This window comes from Melospiza melodia, chromosome 4 (genome assembly GCF_035770615.1).
Source record: "Melospiza melodia melodia isolate bMelMel2 chromosome 4, bMelMel2.pri, whole genome shotgun sequence".
In the NCBI taxonomy this organism is placed as follows: Eukaryota; Metazoa; Chordata; class Aves; order Passeriformes; family Passerellidae; genus Melospiza; species Melospiza melodia.
In genome coordinates, this window is record NC_086197.1 from 95,785,538 (window position 1) to 95,803,839 (window position 18,302).

At 38.7% G+C, this 18,302-nt stretch overlaps 1 protein-coding gene across 2 annotated transcripts in view; it reads left to right on the top strand.

Moving 5' to 3' along the window:
- Positions 1 to 18,302, top strand: part of PIK3C2G (phosphatidylinositol-4-phosphate 3-kinase catalytic subunit type 2 gamma) — a 190,691-nt gene that overhangs the window by 68,596 nt on the left and 103,793 nt on the right. For both annotated transcript variants that reach the window (XM_063155658.1, XM_063155659.1), the window contains 3 exons: positions 4,695 to 4,883; positions 15,464 to 15,557; positions 16,660 to 16,754. In XM_063155658.1, the coding sequence (XP_063011728.1) occupies positions 4,695 to 4,883; positions 15,464 to 15,557; positions 16,660 to 16,754 (378 nt within the window). The remainder of the gene's footprint in view (positions 1 to 4,694; positions 4,884 to 15,463; positions 15,558 to 16,659; positions 16,755 to 18,302) is intronic.

Sequence of the window (18,302 nt, forward strand, 5' to 3'; positions counted from 1 at the left end):
GGGCAACAAATATCATGAAAGGGCTTAGGCTTCTCTTTAACCAAGAGAAGCTAAAAAGGCTGGACTGTAGTGTGGAGAGGAGACTAGAGGATGTCTACAATTGTAAAATTAATTTTTGTAAAATCATGGTGGTGATAGAAAAGGTAAATGCCTCATCAAATCCTACAGTATTTGAACTTAGGGACATTCAATGAAATGAGTAGGAAATCAATTCTCAACAAATGGAATAAAGTGTTTCTTTAGACAGTCAGTGGTGAGATTTTAAAGTCTGTCGCAAAGCTGTGAAGGCAGAGGACAACATCACCACATTAATGAAGGCTGAACACAAGTTCATGGATAGGTTTCACAAAGGACCAGCACAAAGGATCGATCCTATAACATCCCTAATACAACAATTTTGGGTTCTGTGGGACTATGAAGGGAAGAGACCACTGAAAGTCACCAGTTTGGATTTTAGGCTGTGCTGAGTTCAGTTACAGGTCCTTGGAGAAAAGGCAGTGGTAATCCTGTGTTTTCCCATAGTTTGTTATTTTCTGTTCTCCTGTTTTACAGGCAAAGCTGGTCTAGTAAATGAATCATCAAGGGAAGAGTAACATATCTGGGGTTTGAATGAAGCAATTCAATTTTTGGTACTATTTTAATCCAGAGGAATCTGTCAGTCTGTAAATTTTTTTGTATCAGAGGAATTCTTTTAACCTTTCTTCATGAAATACTTTCTCTTAAAAAATTGTAGCATGTTTGTATCCCAACACATTATTGCCATGATATCTGAAGATTTCTTCTTTTCTCTTTTTTCTATGTGTCAAGAAAAAAGAGAGGAATCTAGACAGCTTTTTTAGTGGCAGTATCGCTCTGTGATGATGCTTCAGGCTTACAAGCCTCAAATATGACTTTGAAATGAGTAGGTGTCTGAGTCAGAGCATACAAGAAACCTTTCTCAGTCTGTCAGGATGCTTCTGTTCATCCTACTGCAAGCAGAGGGAATATCTGAATGGACAGCAAACTCTTAAACCAATGGTAGAAAAGGAAGAAACAGTGGTAAAAACCAGACAGCTGCATGCTTGTTGAATCCAGCAGTGTTATAAATCCAATACTGTCGCAAAACTGACAGCACAGACAGCCTGATTCTGTTCCTCTTCTCCGCAGGGTCATGATCCAAGTCTGCTGCTGGAATAGATGCAAATGCAATATATTTTATATACAGTATCCAAAAATTGATTGCCCCAGTAGCTGTGCTTGATCTATCCAGTAGCTGGATCCAGCTCTCCCTGCTCTCTCCAGCTGCTGACACCCTCAGCATGAAAAACCACATAAAACACATAAAACCCCTCAAGGTCCACAGCTACACCAAGCTGGTTGCTGGTGCTTGTGCCTCTTCCTGGTGCCTGGATGTGTGTCTGTCCCAGATATGTGCTCCTCTCAGCAGCTCAGGCTCTTGTCCTTCTGGTGGGTGGCTCAGACCACTGGTCCCTGTGGCCAGCTCTTCCAATCTCATCCAGTCTCCTGGATGTTGATTAACGAAGGTGTTGTTAATTAACGAAGGTGTTGTTGAGTGGGACTGGAGGAAATGGATATGCCTGCATGGCTCCTCACTCTGATCTTTGGCACCATCACCAAGCCAGACCAGAGAGAGCCAAGAGGAGAGGTCATGAGTTACTTCCAGCTGCCTTGGCTGACCTGCAGACATTTCAGATGTGAGCTTCTGATTCCTTTTAGGATTATTAGGTTGGAAATACAAGCCCCAGCAAACTCTGCATCTGAGATTAAGGCTGCTCTTTGAACCTGATGCAGCCTGCTTGCAGTGTCCCTGTGAAGGGATGGGATATTGGTTTGAAGCCAGGATCATGACAGTCTGTTTTCTGACATCTTCATTTTCTTCATTCATTATTTTCCTTCTGCTTTTCCTTCCCTCTCTTCCAGCTTCCCTTTTCCTTTTGGCCACTTGCCTGGAAAGGATCTAGTTTGCTTACCAGTGGTCATAAAAATCCTGTAATGGGGTGGGATTAGATCTGCTTCCAGCTGGGTGAATAGTGGAAAAGGTCTTTTCTAGTCTGTCCATGGAAGAGAAACTTTAAAGTAAAAATCAGTGCTGGAGGACAGAAATTTTTGTTTTCCATCTTCTCTGCTCTCTCCTCTTTTTGCCTTTTGTCTTGTTCTCCTTTAGTACTGAAAGTGAACAAAAAAAGCAGATCAGAAGCATTTAAACCCATTTTTTGCTCTTTCCTCCTCCCACCAAAAAAGTAAAAACACCAGCTAACAAAGCCTTCAGAGAAGCTGTTTTCTTCATTTAGTTAATAGGATTAATCAAATCCTGAACAGCAAACTACTGAATTATTTAGGTTGTAAGGTATTTTGGTTTTATTCATGTTAAGCAGAAGGCTGTTTATTTTAATATATATCTCACATGGAGGGACATTTATATACACCGAAATAGATAGGTGTACCTATTTAGAGACACCTAAATAGATATACCACCTAAAAAAACATAAACGTAACTTTTATCAAGAAAATAAGTTTAAATAGCATCTTAACCCTACTGAGACAAGGAAATGCCCTAATTTGCTTAACAATTTACAGATCCTATATGTATGCAAAATATTTTTACCATCTTAAATGTCTTATTAAATGTTTATATAAACTTTTTTACGACTAAGAAACTTAAAACTTAAGACTCTCCTGCCCCACCCACCCTTTTATTTCATCTCTGATCTTTAAAGCATGCAAAGAAAAAATGGCATTGCCTCTGAGTAAAGTCAGAGGGAGAAATCTGTTATTTAGAAAACATGATACAAGAATTGATTTCTTATCACCCTTTGCAAGCTCAGTAGAAGCTTTAGCTGCTTTAATCTGAACAACAGACAGTCTGGTTTGGAGGATGCTGTTTGAAAGCTGAAATCTCTGCTTAAAGTTATCATTTGAAAGGGGTCCTTTAGCTGAACTGTCCTGCAGAATGTCATCCAAATGCACAAGACAACCAGACAGGCAATGAAGTTTCAGGCCTGCTTTTATCTCTTTTTCTGTGTGTGACTTTTTCACATGATCACAAAGGCATCTACCTATTGTCACAGAAGACATGCTAAGAATTCTGGAGTTGTTTCTTGAAGTCATTACCAAAATGACACTTTTCCTGAGCTGCTTACTGAAAGTCAGGATTGGTATCACAGTTAAATTCATCTTCTGCATACATTTATGAGCTTCTTCTCCTAAAGGGAAGAAATTAACATTCACTAAGGGAAAAACATGCCCATCTTTGTGCTGCTGCTCTCTGTTCCTAAACACTTGGCAATTCAGAATTGCAAAGGAAGAAAAGTTCTCAAGTGCCTACAGAGCCAAAGGAACTCATTTCTATGAGCTGTGAATGACACAATCTTGACAGTTAGAGTGGGGCTAGAATGTTTTTTTGGCTAAGAATGTCCCAAAACATTGCAAATAGAAGGAAGACAACCTTGGAGAAAATGTAAACACTTGGATTTTGAGCCCTGTTTACACATCTGGATAATTAAATGCTTGTCTGGAAGCAAACTGTTTACTTACTGCCTTCTCCTAGATCCCTCACACTTCATTCTGAAATATTTAGGTTTTTGAAAGCCACAGTTGTTTTATGCTATTAACTAGCCACATCACCAACCTGGTCAAATATGACCAAGAAAACCAATGTTCTTCTTGATTTGAGTGATTATTTGTAGGAACTGGAGATCAGTTTGGTTTTTCTCTCAAACTCTCAAAAAGAGTTTGCTTTTGAAGGCTCTGATATCAAATTAAGGCTGTTGTCTGAGCTTGTCTCTCCAGGGAAATTTATTTTCCTGTTTTCTGATGTGTCAGAACCTGAGATTTAATATGCATGAGGCAAAGATGACTGAATTGTTGACAAATCAGATGATATAAGGCAGAAATTATTGTGCTGTGGTGAAATATGGTGTGGTGACTGACCATTTTATCAATATGACGTTTGGATATGTAATATCTCTGTGAGGAGTCTGGTATATTGCATCTTTTTATTATTATTTTTTTTTTGTGAAACATAGGAAGCTAGACTTCTCAAACAAATATAGAAGTTGTTGGGAGCTTTACTTTCCTTTTCTAAACTCATATCAGCACTAGGGGTAATCACACTCTGCATGTGTGTACCTGTGCTCGTGTTTTTGTGTACATGCAGAGATGTGCCTAAGCATTATTTTAAAAGCTAATATGTTAAAAATAGATACCCCTGCATTAAAGAGGCAAAGCAAGGGTAGGAATGAAATCTCTGACTTTCAGTGCTGTATGTCTGGTTCTGAAAGTTCTGTAGCAGATAGGTGGAACAATAATTTACCCAACTGTACCTTCTTTGTCAAAAAAAAAAAAACCCAAAACCCAACCAGTAAAAACAAACAAACAACACCAACGATAGAGGCAGCAGAGAAGAAAATTGAAAGTGCTTGGAATGTGAAATAATCATATATATATGTGTGTGTGTGTGTGTCTTTTGACACTTCATTTTTATATGACCTAAGGCTGACAGATCCAGAATATAAGTATCACTTTTCTTATAAAAGCTGGTCTGCAGAAAATGATATCCTACCCAAAGGAAAACATGTACTTAGCTGAAAAGCAGTGTACTGTGTGACTTGGCCCCTCTGTACAATAAAGTTTGTTGCTACACAAAGCTTCAGGTGGTTTTAATTTCAAACTGAAATTTTAATCTTCTTTTGCAGACTCTCAGAGCAGCAGAGAAGAATCTTGTGGTTTTATCGCTACTCCTGCAATAACCAGAACTGCTCCCTTCCTCTGGTGCTGGGCAGTGCACCCAGCTGGGACAGAACCACTGTGTCAGAAATGTATGCCCTGCTGGGGGCTTGGAGGTTTTCTCACCCTCTGCAGGCGCTTGGGCTGCTGACTTTCAGGTAAGGGAGAATCACCCTGGTAGGAAATTTAGGATGAACAGAACGATCGTGTGCTGCTTCATTCAGTGCTGCTGTTTGCTCAGCACCCTGTCCAGTTTGGTGCACTGGCTGTGCTTTCCTTTCTCTCTGGGCCAAAGTGAAAATGGAGTTGCAGCTCTTGTGATAACCTTGAGTGTGCCAGCCATGGCACACTCTGCTTGGCTGAGAAAGTTTTCTATTTATGAGGATAATGGAAAGAGTATTTCATTCTCTAGAAGAGATTCAGGCAGTTTCTGGTAACAGGTGATCAGTCAAACACTCAGCACTTACACAGCACTCAATAACTTCAAACTACTCAACAGGCATGAGGTGAATAATGGGAGATAAGGAGGACTGAAATATATCTCTGGATTATACAATAATCTATGTAAATACATACAGTCCCACGTGTAACCTATCTTTCTGAAGCAGATTGCATGCAACTTTGAAGTCAGTTGAATAAATCCTGTTGTGGTGCCTTGTGTTCCACCCCCTCTGGGGGCTGATTGTTTGTCAGGACACTTGCTTGATGCTGGAGATTGCCCTACCCATGATGGAACAGAGATGTCAGGGGACAGAATCTGTGTCAGCAGCTACATTCCCTCCAAAAACTTGGGAGGTATTCTGCATTAAATGACCTGTAAAAGCATTACACATGCAGATTAAATGCTTGAGCAAATTTGTTTTATCAAGCCGTTGCTTGTCTTTTAGTAATTTAGGGTAAGCACAAGCTGCATCAGTTTTGCAATCTCAGTTTCATGCTCTACCTTTGGGAAAAAAATAAACCTCCTCTAAAGCATTACTTGGGAAATATACTGTGACTTGGTACACTTACTGCCAGATTATTAAAAATAGACATTTAATAATCTAAAAGTGATTATTTTCTCTGGATGCAATTTCCTAATGTTTGTATCCCAGATTTATATCTGAACTACTAGTACTTTCACATGTTGCATACATGTCTTTTTTATTTGTAGTGGGAATGGTGGAAGCAAAGATCCTGACAGATCAGATTCTGGAGCATAATATTGTTATTTATCATTATTAAGATCCAATTCTAATTTATGAAAGATCCATGTAGAAAGGAGAATATGGGCAGTGTGTTGTGTTCCAGACTCCAGAGTAGAAAGAGAATTTCATAGGGTTTGTCAGAGCATGCCAGGCTTTTAGATCAGCCCTTTTGCCCCATGTTGTTTCTGTGTCTGGGTGGCATTTCTACAAGTGAAGATCTTGATTGCTCTTTGAAGATGCAGCTCTGCACAAGGGTGTGGTGCAGAATATCAGCCCTTTCAGGTGCTCCAGAGAATATTTAATATTATGAACCCCAGCTTCTCAGTATGAATCAGCTGCAGCGTACCCATTGCTCTTTCTGGCTACACAAAGATGCTGGCATGGCAAGGAGGGGGAGATGTCACCACTTTGTCTCTCTTGTGCCACCATGGGGAGTGGCTGGCACCTGCAGCTGTGCCAAAGAACAAGGACTTCTCTCCTGATCAGGATCTGAGTTGCCTTGTCCCTTTAGTTTCTCACAGAAGATAATATCAATCCAGTTTTTTTGCTTCATGGTAGTACCGCAGAAAGAAGCTATGCATCACAGAACAAATCCTCTTAGGAAAAAACTCTGTCCTTCTTATATCCACAATATCTTGTTGGTGCACGAACAGCTGGGAAGCTAACCTTCAGAAACACAGAGATTACATTTCCTTAAAGCTGCCTCGTTTCAGAACTGTCTGGGTCACTGATTGAACTGCTGAGACACTTGGATACATGCAAATTGAGAGAGTGGGTTGAAGGAGAGGAGTACTTTCCATATAAATGCATTTCTGAGGTTTCTTCTCTCAGTTCTCTATGTCTCAGTTTTCTATCATTTTGAGAAAAGTACAGTAACACTGGCTAGGGTCCAACCTTCCTTCCCCCTTACCCTCTCTGACTTTGGATCACAGGCTCTTTAACTGAGCTGGTTTTGAACATTCATTCAAGTCTATCCCGTTTTATGTTTGGCATTGACAACTCATCAACTCAGTTCCTCACTTCTATCATCCAGGAAACAGCTCTCTGATTTCTTGTGATTGCTAAGACACGGCTGAAAGATCCAAGTTCATATAAAACATGAGCTGAATATAAAATACATTCTCTCCATATATTCATGTCTATTTTAAGGGCTTGTGTTACCATCACTATCAAACCACGGGTAAGGAAAGTGAATTAGAGCTGATCTTTGTATACAAGTGTTTCTGGCAGGAGCAACTGCACTAAATCAGCCCCAAAGTCAGTGTAGTGCATCCTCTCTGCAGTGGTGACCAACTGCAGCTACCCAGGGAACACAGTGAAAATGGGCCAAACACAGTGACACTGCTACTCTCCCAGCTTTCAGTGTTCTGCAGCTCAGAGACTTCCTCAGACAGATTTTTGTTGTTGTTGTTGTTGCAAGAGCCCTCTTGCATTTTTCTTCCATGATTTTTTCCAAGGTAAAATTGGTTCTGCATAAATACTCAGTTTACAATCCTAAATCAAGATCTGCAGCTCAGCTCTGTGCTGTATTATTTCTGTGCACCACGATTTATCAATACCATAAAAGAGACCAAGAGTTGCCAGTCACTCCAGATTCTGGATGCTTTCTTTGGTGGAACTTCAGTTTGCAGTGTCTTTAGGAGAACCTGAACCTGTGCTGCAGGCATGTGCTCGCTCTTTAGAAAGGTTTCTCAGAATCACTATCACTTCTGCAAGCCTTGGCTTGGGAACCCTAAATTATCCTTCTTTTCAGAGCAAAAAAAGCAGCTGATTAAACTCAAACACCCATCAGACACCCTCTGTCATCAGGACAGAGAAATTAAAACCATTGGAGATGCTTCCTAGCATAGAAGGCAGCATCACAGAGCTTAGGGAGGGGTATCAGAGCCCAGCAGATCAAGCCCCCTTATCAGGAATCTGAACTGGAAAGCTCTTTGCAACTCTCTAAAATTTCTAAGTTGTTTTGATCATCTCACAGTTAAACATACCCTTTAATTTTCTTGTTCTTGTTTCTTGTTCTTTGAGTATGTCTCTCTTGCTTATGCTCATCCCCTTTGCAGGCAGCCCTCAAGGCAGGCAAATGATAACATGCTCATTTATGCAGTGGAAAGGAAGAACTTTCATAAATGGAAAACACAATCACGGTACATTTCACAGATAAATTCAGTTGCAACCTTGAATCCAGTACTCAGAGCAAGTGCATTGTTTCTTACAGCCCCAGAAGCCTATGCTTAGAAAAAGGAATTTAAAAAACCATTAACGTTCCTTTAATCAATAAAGATGCGATGGAGAGGATGGGAGGGGGAAGTGGAGAAAAAAGATTTTACACTCTTACCTCTAATTTCAGGGAAGGATGGTTATAAGCTGCTGCCTAAAATATGAAATTATCCCTAAGGCAGAAGTTATAGAGATGGTCCCTCCCACTCAGGGCAGCTTCTTGGTGCCCTGTGCATTTTGCTGTTGATTTCACTTATTGAGTTGGGTAAAAAGCCAAGCTTTAGTGACTTAGAGCTTTCTACAGCTGTATCCAGGGAAATAACACCAGTGCTCTCCTTTACTCAGAGAACTTCCTTGATGACAGAAAGAAACCAAGGGCAGGGTTAGCAATGCCACCATTTATGATGTATGCTAGCAGACCAATGTTTTGTGTATGTTTAGAACAGCCACAGTTGAGAATTTTTAGTCAGGTTATCTTGCTATTCAAATTACTGCAAATTCCAAGCACATTCATTAATCAAACCAGCAAATGTCTTTTTCAGGTTTTTTTTTTCCTGGCCCGTTTGGAGTACATTTGCAGCCCTGTGAGGTGTCATGGCTGGGAATGAGGAAATTGAGCTAGAATGAGGAAACAGCCATGGAATGTAAGTCTTTTTTCCAGCATAGTGCATGGCTGCAACCATTTTGCAGAGAGAACTTTTTCAAGTAGCTTGTGGAGGTGAAGATGCAACCTCCCTGTTAGGCTTAAAAATTTTCCTGGAAACATCTTGTTGAATTCTAGTTCTGTCAGGACAACTGCACAGGAAAGGGCATTCCTTTAAAACCATGTGCCAAATCAGTGTCAGACACAGTTTTGGTTATAGTATCCCCCAGCCTGTGACTGTCGCAGTATTATTCTTGATTTATGTAGCAGAGTGCTAAGGCATTTCAGAGGTTCAGATATCTACACCAATAATTAAAATAAAATGTGATACCTTGAAGAAAAAATTTTGTTGTTGCACCTTTGGAAGCCAAACAGATTTAGAATATTTGAATCAGATTGTCATTGTTTCAATAAAAGGAGAATTTAAAATGTTCCCTTGGAGCTCACGATGGAGTATTTATAAATGCAGCAGAGTATTTATAAACTAGATAGCAGTAGAGCATACCTTGCCTGTTTTCATCTTGTTCCTTGGTTGTAGTTATGCATCAACATGGAGAGCAAACACAGGCTTAGGCAAAGAAATAAGATAAGAACAAAGCAACACTCCACAATTAATTTGATACTTTGATGTACAGAACATGTTACTGATAAAGCTTTAAAACTGCTTATTCTTAATATACATGAAATTGAGTGATGCAAACTTAGATGGTGATGCATGCTTCTTTTTAAGCAGTGGCACGTGATGAATTCATTCTTTTTTTAACTTCTTTTAACCATTTTTAGCGTTCTTGGCAATAAATATGAGAGTATTGCAGCAGAATGCTGTAGTAGGACAAATAGCTATGTAGAATATTGCATGTTTTCTATGCATAAATGTGCACTCTAGTCAGGAAGCTTAATCTAAATAATCATGTTTTCCATGGTTTAATCTTCAGTTTTAATGTAACAGAGAAGTTTGTCTCTAGGGTGGGAAGAAGCTTCTAGATCATACAGGTTTCAAATGGAACCTTTTTTTTCTTAATTTCTTCCTACTCTTGTCCTAGGATATGGTTCACCATATGGTCTCCATGACATCTTAAACTTATTCTTAGTTGTTTCACTCAGAATTTCTTGTAGAAAATCTCTGTGAGCATCACTGAAAGTATTTTTTCTGTGAGTAAATTCACAGATCTATCTGCCAATCAGTCAGCCAAAGCAAAATGAGTGAATATGACCGTGACCTTTGCAATGAGTGGTGTTGGGAATAGTTCATGTGACCTCTCAGAATGAAGAGTGAATTTTCTCTTTAACAAAAAAAAAAAAAAAGAAAGGAAAGAAAATGCAGTGTCCTTTTTATTGATGGTATTTGTTATCCTTCTGTACTTTCCTTTAGTCCTTACTTTTTCTAACCTTCATGCACTCTCACGGTGTTTCATTTAGAAGTCCTCAAAAGAGTGAAAGAATCACAAACAGAAAGTCCTGCTTACCTTATCTGTAAGCTATAACTACACACCTTAATCATTATTCTAGTAGTTTCTTCCCTCTTCCTGTCTAAGTGTTTTTAAAATACTTAAACTGCTTCACAAAACTTCTCTGTCTGTTATTATTATGATATTCTTTACTGCTCCAAGGGTTTTTTGTTTTCTGTTGGAATCCTCATTCCAACAGGTTTGCTAGTTCAGCTTCCCTTGTTTCTGCCCTTGTTTCATGGACTGAAGTTTTTCTATTTTGAAAATGCAACAGAACTGAAAATGTGAAGGGAAATGCAGAGATAAGTGGAATGATATGAGCCTCTACCTTAAAAAAGACCTATGAAAGGCTACATTGTTCTCTTCAGAGATCATCATGTGCCAGAAAATGTAGAGAACTGAGCAGTTTCACTTACCTGACACATGTATTCCAGCACAGGGCTATTTGAGGCAGCACAATAAAATTAGAATAGTAAAACTGTTAAAAATGAAATGTACATCTATTTCTCATTTACAGTCAGCTCACCACTGGCACATGCTAAAATCTCAAGAGAATTTCACAGATCCACAGGACTCCTCAGCAGTACTTAGTTTTCTGTTTGAATCTGATTTAGCTGAAAGGTACAGCTAGACAAATAACCCCTGACTGGCTATCTGTATGAAAAGAATCAAAGACTGAAAGTTTTCCTTATTTCTAAAGCAAATTGTAATCTATGCTCACCCAGCTCAAAATTCAACTGTCACAAAAACATCTTAAAGTCTCAAGGGAGATCTAATAATCTACTTAGAAGTTAAAAAACAAGTGGCTGTCAATCACTGGTATCATGCAGAGAACAAAACTGCAAAAAAGGTGTTGAGTTTAGGCAGATGAGTGCTTAATGAGAGAAAAACAATTTCCTAACTTATGGAAAATCCAAATTGTGAGACAGTCTGGAAAGGGGATGTTTGAAGTCCTGCACAGTGTGACCTGTAGCTGAGGACTAAACTCAACAACTATAATTTACATATTATTTATTTTTTGATAGAGCCTGTGATGTTTCTGATGTGTGTAAACCTGGAACAAATATGTAAGAGGCCATGATCTCTGTTGTGGAGTACTCATTGCTTTAAGAGAGAACAGTTAAATTGGCCAAAAGAAGAAAGCTGCAAAATATTACAACGCAGCCAGGCAAATAAATTTGGGAACACTTGGGTTCTAGTCACAGAGACCAGAACCACAACACTGTGGTTCTATTCAGTGAAGTATTTATTGACCAATAAGTTGCTTCTTGAGGGGAAAAAAACAAAAGAAACAACTATAAGTGAGTGGAAACCTAAACCTGGATGACAGTTACTATTTTGAAACTATGCAATAAGAGCATCTTACAAGCATTGTGAAAAGATTTCATTTTAAACTAAGTTTTTTTAGCTAAATTCCCAGATATTTTGGTGACAACCATAAAGTAGTTAGGAAGAGGAGTCCTTGAAGGTCATGCCTCTCTGAAGCCACATCAGGAATTGTCACTTCAAATTCTTCTAAAAATTGATCTGATGTAGACAGACTGTGCTAAAGATGAGCTTCTATTTCTGAGGAATGTCCCCTTAAAGACTGGAATATTGAATTTGTTGTCTCACTTCTTTGCTTTCAGAGTTTTCTACATCTGTAAATAAATAATTACATGTTCATTGCAGCAAGCCCTGGAAATCAGCTCCCATCTAATATCCAAAATATAAAGCTCTTTTTCTTAGGCCTGAAGTGATTTTTCTTGCATTGAGTTAGAGTCAAAAAACCAATTAATTTTGTCCTCTAATCAAGTCTAATTTATGGATTACTAAAATCAGATTTGATGCAACTGAAACATTTGCAAGATTATTCACTGGAAAAAAACCCTTCCAGCCCTAATGAAGTACCAGACTACAAGATGGCACAGTTTCCGGGCATGTGAAAGGATTTTTTAAATTCAGATTTGCTTCTAAACCATCCCCTTTTATTGGCTTCTAGCAAATAAACTGGTGTATGCAAGTGTGAATAGCATAGCATCATGTAGTACTAGTGGAGTTCATTAGAGTTTCCTGTAACTCCAATGTTTCTGAGGCTGTTAAATGTTTGCTCAAATACAAATGTAAGGGGGAAAACAAATAGAATTAAATATTTTGCCTGTGTACAATATTTAAATACAAATTCAATATTGCACTTGTACCTGTGGCCCTGAACAGCACTGAAATCCAGAAAAAGCAATGGACATTGCATCTAGGGATTAACAAATTGTCAGGTAGTTAAAAAAATAGGCTAATTGTCCATTCTGTTCAAAAGACTGAACTAAGCCTGAGGCTGACCTCAAGATTTACAAGCTGAGGAAAACAGTTTAGTCACCAAACCCAACAGATTACCAAAATCTCATTGAAAAAGAATGACAAGAGCCATGTTTCCTGAAGCAAACCACCCTGCAGGTATTTCACTGCAATGCCTGTCGTGCCCTGATCACATCTCCTGGCACTGCTTCTGGTAACTTAGACATAGCCCTGGTTTTGATTTACATCAGATAAATTCTAAATAAATCAAATGTTAGCTGCTGAATTTTCTGGAAATTTGGATTAAAATAGCTTTCTTGTTCTTTGTCTAGCTTGAAAAAAAAATTAGGAGTTGGTGTCCTCATAGCATTGCATGAGTTGAGATCTTGGCTGTTGATAAGGACAAGCTGTAACTAAGTAAAAACATTTTTCTGCCTGGCCTTGTGCCTGTGTAGAGTGTATTTCACTGTTCAGTAGCCTGTTGAACTAGGCAAGAAGGGGAAGGGAAAGACTCATTTCCATATTATCTGCCCATGCTTGGCACACAAGCCTTTGGAGCAATTGCATAATTAGAAAATAGGATGATATGGAAGGGATTATTTTGTTTAATATATAGGCCTCCTTCAAATATGTTTTGTTCTAAATAGCTATGTGAATATTAAAGTAACAACTTCTCATTCCTAATAGGTTGTCTAGAATAAATAAGTTATAAAAATAAGCCTTGCAAAGATCTAATTTGGGCCTAGGATGATAATTTATTTATGATACATTCCTCCTCTCCCCATCAAGGCCCTCTCGGCATTATACAAAGAATTATAAACGATATTAGAAACATCATTAAATATGTGCCGTAACAGACAAACAAAATAGTAAAACCAGACCTGAGTCAAATTGCTTAAGGGTATTGGAAATTATTGCAAGTTGTGTAAATGGTTGAAAAGTGTAAATGGTTGAAAATAATTTTTTTTAGTCCAACTTTCCACGTGTTGATTTTTTTTTCTAATCAAAACATCACCATTTTTATTAGCTGGCCTCTAGTTAATTCTCTGATCACAGTGTACACACTGTTTTGCTTCAGCTGCTTTTATTGAACTTAGAAGCTCAAGATTCAAGCAGCAGGTGCCATTATACTGCCGAGCACAAAGCTTTACAATTTCTTCTCTTCTTATCTTGATATCAGCAAGCAGTCATTGCTGCAAATGTGGTACTGCCTCCTCTGTTTCACTTCAGGTTTTATTTCTGTGTTATTGGCAAAAGGTGCTGGGTGGGAAGGTGGGCAGAGAGCAGTGTGGTTTTGTGCTGAGCCCTTGAAGCAGTGACACTGTTGGCCGGTGACACCTCCTGCCACGCGTGAAGGGTCTGATTTCAAAGGACGTTCCTCAGGGTGCATTGAGAGGATAACCCTTGTCCTTTAGTCATCATTTTTTCTTTTTTTTTTTTTTTTGTGTGCCTACACTGCCAAATCAGAGATCTCTCCCAGGAGCCTAAAGGCCACATCAGTTCATAGGGTAGGGATTCTCTGCCTTTTGTGGGGCAGGTGCTCACCCTCAGGGAACTGGATCAATGCCCACCAACTCTCCTGAGCAGTGTCCAGTTCACTGTGGTGCTGTTTGAGGGCATTTCTGCCCCTTGGGCAGAGCTGACCCTTCTTGCACCCCTGGTAACTGAAAGGTCTCTAGGAACAAATTTCCAGTTTGCTTCAGAAGACAGGAAATAGTCTTTGGATGGCAATGGCCAACAGGCAGGTACTGGAACACAAAAAAGGGTGGCACCATGTAGCAGACAAACATGGAGGAGCACATCTTTCCTTTCCTTGTTAAAGCAGAACCACAGCAAATCAGCCAAATTTGAGCCAATCTAGGTGACTCCTGTGGATGTGAAATTCCCTGTGTACAAAATTATAGAATCATTGAGGTTGGAAAAGACTCCTGAGATCATGGAGCCCAGACTTTAATGATTAATGTCACAATTGCAAAACGTGAAAAGGTAGAAATTACTTTTATATTTTCAAAATAAGGCCTTAAAATATTATCTTTTGGCTTTCAAATATTAAAAGAGACACTGTATACTTTCTATCCTTTTCTCCTAGAAGAGAGAAAATGTTCTGTTAAGAGTCAGTTTCGATCAATCAGGTTACATCAAAATTTCATTCTCTTTCAAAGTAAAATGTTTTTACCATCTATATTATCCAGCCTTCTTTTTCTGCATTATCACTGCTGCCACACTGTGTTTTCCTCTTTCATCAATTTTATGATGAGAGCTCCATCACAAAATCTATACCAGGCTACAGCCACCCTGGTTTCAGCCAGAATTAGTTGAGAATGTGGCTTATGCTGAGTTCTCAAACATTTTCTCATCAGAAATGTGTTTCACTGACTTGGAGCCTTTCTCAGGAAGGTGTTAATTTTTTACCAAATTTCACATAATAAAATCCTACAAATACCCAGCCCATGTTTTCAACTTAAAATTGCTTTTGTTTAAAAAGTATTTTTGATTGTGTTATGACAGAAAACAGAAGAGCTGATTTGGGAATAAATTATCTGAAATGAATTCTTTTGTATGGGAAATTTAAAGCTTTTGTATTGTTGCTCAGAACAAATGAAGTCTTCAAGTGACTATTGAAAGTTCACATGGCTCAGAAATTTCCTATTTCAGGTAAGAAAGAACAGCAAGAGATCTGTAATTTGCTTTATATTTTGGGAAATTACAATACGTGCTATTTCAAATTCAAAAAGTTATTTGAAGATCAGCTGTTGGGGTTTTTTTTCCCCTGTGTGACACTGTAACAGTCAATCCAATTAAGTCATCTGTCCTATGTTTCTTGTTACAATAAAGCAAATTTAATGATTTTTTTTTTTTCCTGTTCCATTTTGAGAGAAAATCAGGTTTTCTAACATTTTATATCAGTGAGAGCTCAGGAGAGTTGCAGTGCTCTGGTACCTCTTAATGATGCCTATTTGTTTTTTCTCTAGTTTTCCAGATCAAGATATTCGCAGGGCAGCGGTTCAACAAATAGAAAATGTGTCAAATGATGAATTGTTAGAATACCTCCCACAGCTGGTTCAGGTAAGGAAGGAATTGATAGCCAGGGAAGCCTTCAGTCCAGATCAATAATTTCATTAAATATTTTTGATGCTTTCAGGTTGGTTAAGACATTGTAACGGGAACAAATAAGTCTTGTCAATGCCACTGATGCAATGAGTGGTTAAAAACAGAGCTGAGGGAAAGACTGTTTCCAGCTTTGGAGCATGGAATTGTTTTGGCATTCTGACTGGGCTTTTACAGATAGCACATGAAGGTATTTTCAAGTAACAAAGGAAAGTAAAAAGTGCATCTGAACAAGAGAAATTCTGTTCAGGTGACAGGGCTTCATTGCAGTCAAGGAAGGAAATGCTGTTGCTGCAACATTTTTAATATCTGAGTTTTTAATCACTGGGATTTTAATACCACGTAAACTGAGCAAACCACTGTCAACACAGAGTGGAGTGGGCATTTGGTGTGCAATTGTCTCTTTAGAGATGTACACTGCATTTCACTGGAAATTAATGTTTTACAAGTTATGGCATCACTGCTTCCAAAACACTTGGTGATTGAATAGGTCCTGGGTTAGGGCTGAGCAGGAGCTTTTGGGAGCTTTATCCCCTCACTTGGTAACACTCTGCACATGGATGACCTTCTATCCACTCTGCAGAGTTTCTCAGGGGTTCTTTCTGTGTTTGTGATATCTGCTTATCTAGATAGATATCTCTTTGTGCATTTATGAATTTATTCATGTAATCCACTACTGAGAGGCAGCAGAACCTTCACAGCTTTACAGCATTCACAAGCTGCTGTGACCTTTCACCTTCCTCAGCTTCTGTTCTAAAATAAGTTTATTTTCCAAACCAGATAATCAGATAAAAAAATTAAATATATAAGTGATAGCTTTAAGTGGGGGGAGACAAGCTGCATATTTATATGGATATTAACACAGAACCAGGGTGGTTTCTGTCTGTCTTACAGCTGGTAGTAGATCCTTGGGAACTGAAGTTTCTCTGGTCATTGCATTGCCAGAGCAAGCTCTCCATTGCTTGCTTTGTTCAAACTAAGCACAGGATGCTTTCTGTTATAAAGGGAAGACACCAAAGCCAGCACAGAATTGATTTTTATTATAATTTTTTCTGTTAAGGTGCTCAAGTTTGAGTGGAGTCTTGAAAGCCCTCTGGTGAAGCTCCTGCTGAGTCGTTCTCTTCAGAGCATCCAAGTAGCCCATCAGCTTTACTGGTAAGACCATTACAGTCATTTTTGCCATTACAGTCATTTTCTGTCATGATGAAATTTGTCCTTGAGTCCATTGGTGATAAACCCTCTTTTGGTTTAAAATCAACAGAAAAGCTAAGTTTTGCTCCTTTCCTCTCAGCACTGGGTGTGGGAAACTTGTAAAAAAGACTCAGTTATCTCTGCCTTCATCCTGGCCCTGGGCAGGAGGAAGAGGGGGAAGTTCTGCCATTTGGTTTTTCAGCATTTTCTTTGTTTGAGCCAAAAGTAGCCTTCCCCAAAATTTGCAATTAGTTCATTTTCAAATGAGGCTAGCTGCTTTTGTGATTTCCCTGACCTCTCCTGAAGTTGTCATGTGAGTCAAAATGTATGTCTTAGCCATTTTTATATCAGTCTGACTCATGATGGAGTTTCCAACAGTTCCTTTTCATGATTGTGCAGATGTACCAGGCCTGGCAGAAATTGCCATTCACCCCCTACCTCCAACATAAGGGGTCCTCTTATTGTATTATTGAATTATTCTGTTTGCTGTGCTGTTACCTCAAGGCTCTCTGAGAATGAATGTGGTTTTTGATGGCTCAACATCTGCCCTGTGATCTGAAAATCAAACTCTTGTGTGTTTTCTTTTTTTTCCCCCCCATCTTTAGTAATGATGGATGAACTGAGCTTTCATTTACAGTTCAACTGGTTCAGATCCCTTTAACCAAAGCTTTCCTCCCTGCAAAGGAAAGAAAACAATTTGAAATGTATTAATTTAGTTGATGAACTGTGGGGTTGGGAAGAGCATAAATAATACTTTCATACCTGCATGGTCTCTGGAAGTGTTAGTGGGGATAAAACAGAATTATTAATGTGTTTGTTTTATTGAAATGGGTAGGATAATGTGCTTAATGAGCATATCTTTCAAATAAAGAGGAACCACATTTAGCCAGCCATTTTTCGACAGTGCCTGAAATATGCCTGAGACAATTTTTACTAATATCAAACGTATTCATACTGAATATAAAATATCCAGTCTGGAGTATTAAACATGCCCTCAGTGCTGGTAGTTTTCTTGTAAAATTAGAAATTATATCTAGGGTTCAGTGGACAGGGGAATGTCATTAGTTTGCCTGTGTTTTCTTTAACTCCTCTCTTCTTCTCAGAAGAAAAATGACTGCAGTCTTCTTCCTCTTTACTTCCCAGTGCAATTCCCTATTTTTCCCCAAATTTTGCCCAAACTGTCTAATATTATAACCTTGGGTAATACAGAGCAGTTATTCCATCCTGAATATATATGTTTATCTAGCACACTGCAATGTAAAGTGGTGAAATAAATTTATTTTATACACAGCTTTATGTATAGAGTAACTACATCCACATCAGGTAGGTTATTTCTCACTGTGTTCTCTGCCTTTCAGCTGGTAGTAGCTCTGTTCATGCTGGGGTACCTCTTATTTAGGTGTTTAGTTCATATGTTTCAAGCTAAACTGAGAATTTACATGTGGCTCTTAAAATTTGGTGCTTGTATTCACCATCTACACTTTCGGGTTTTTTTGGTTACTCTGCTCCACC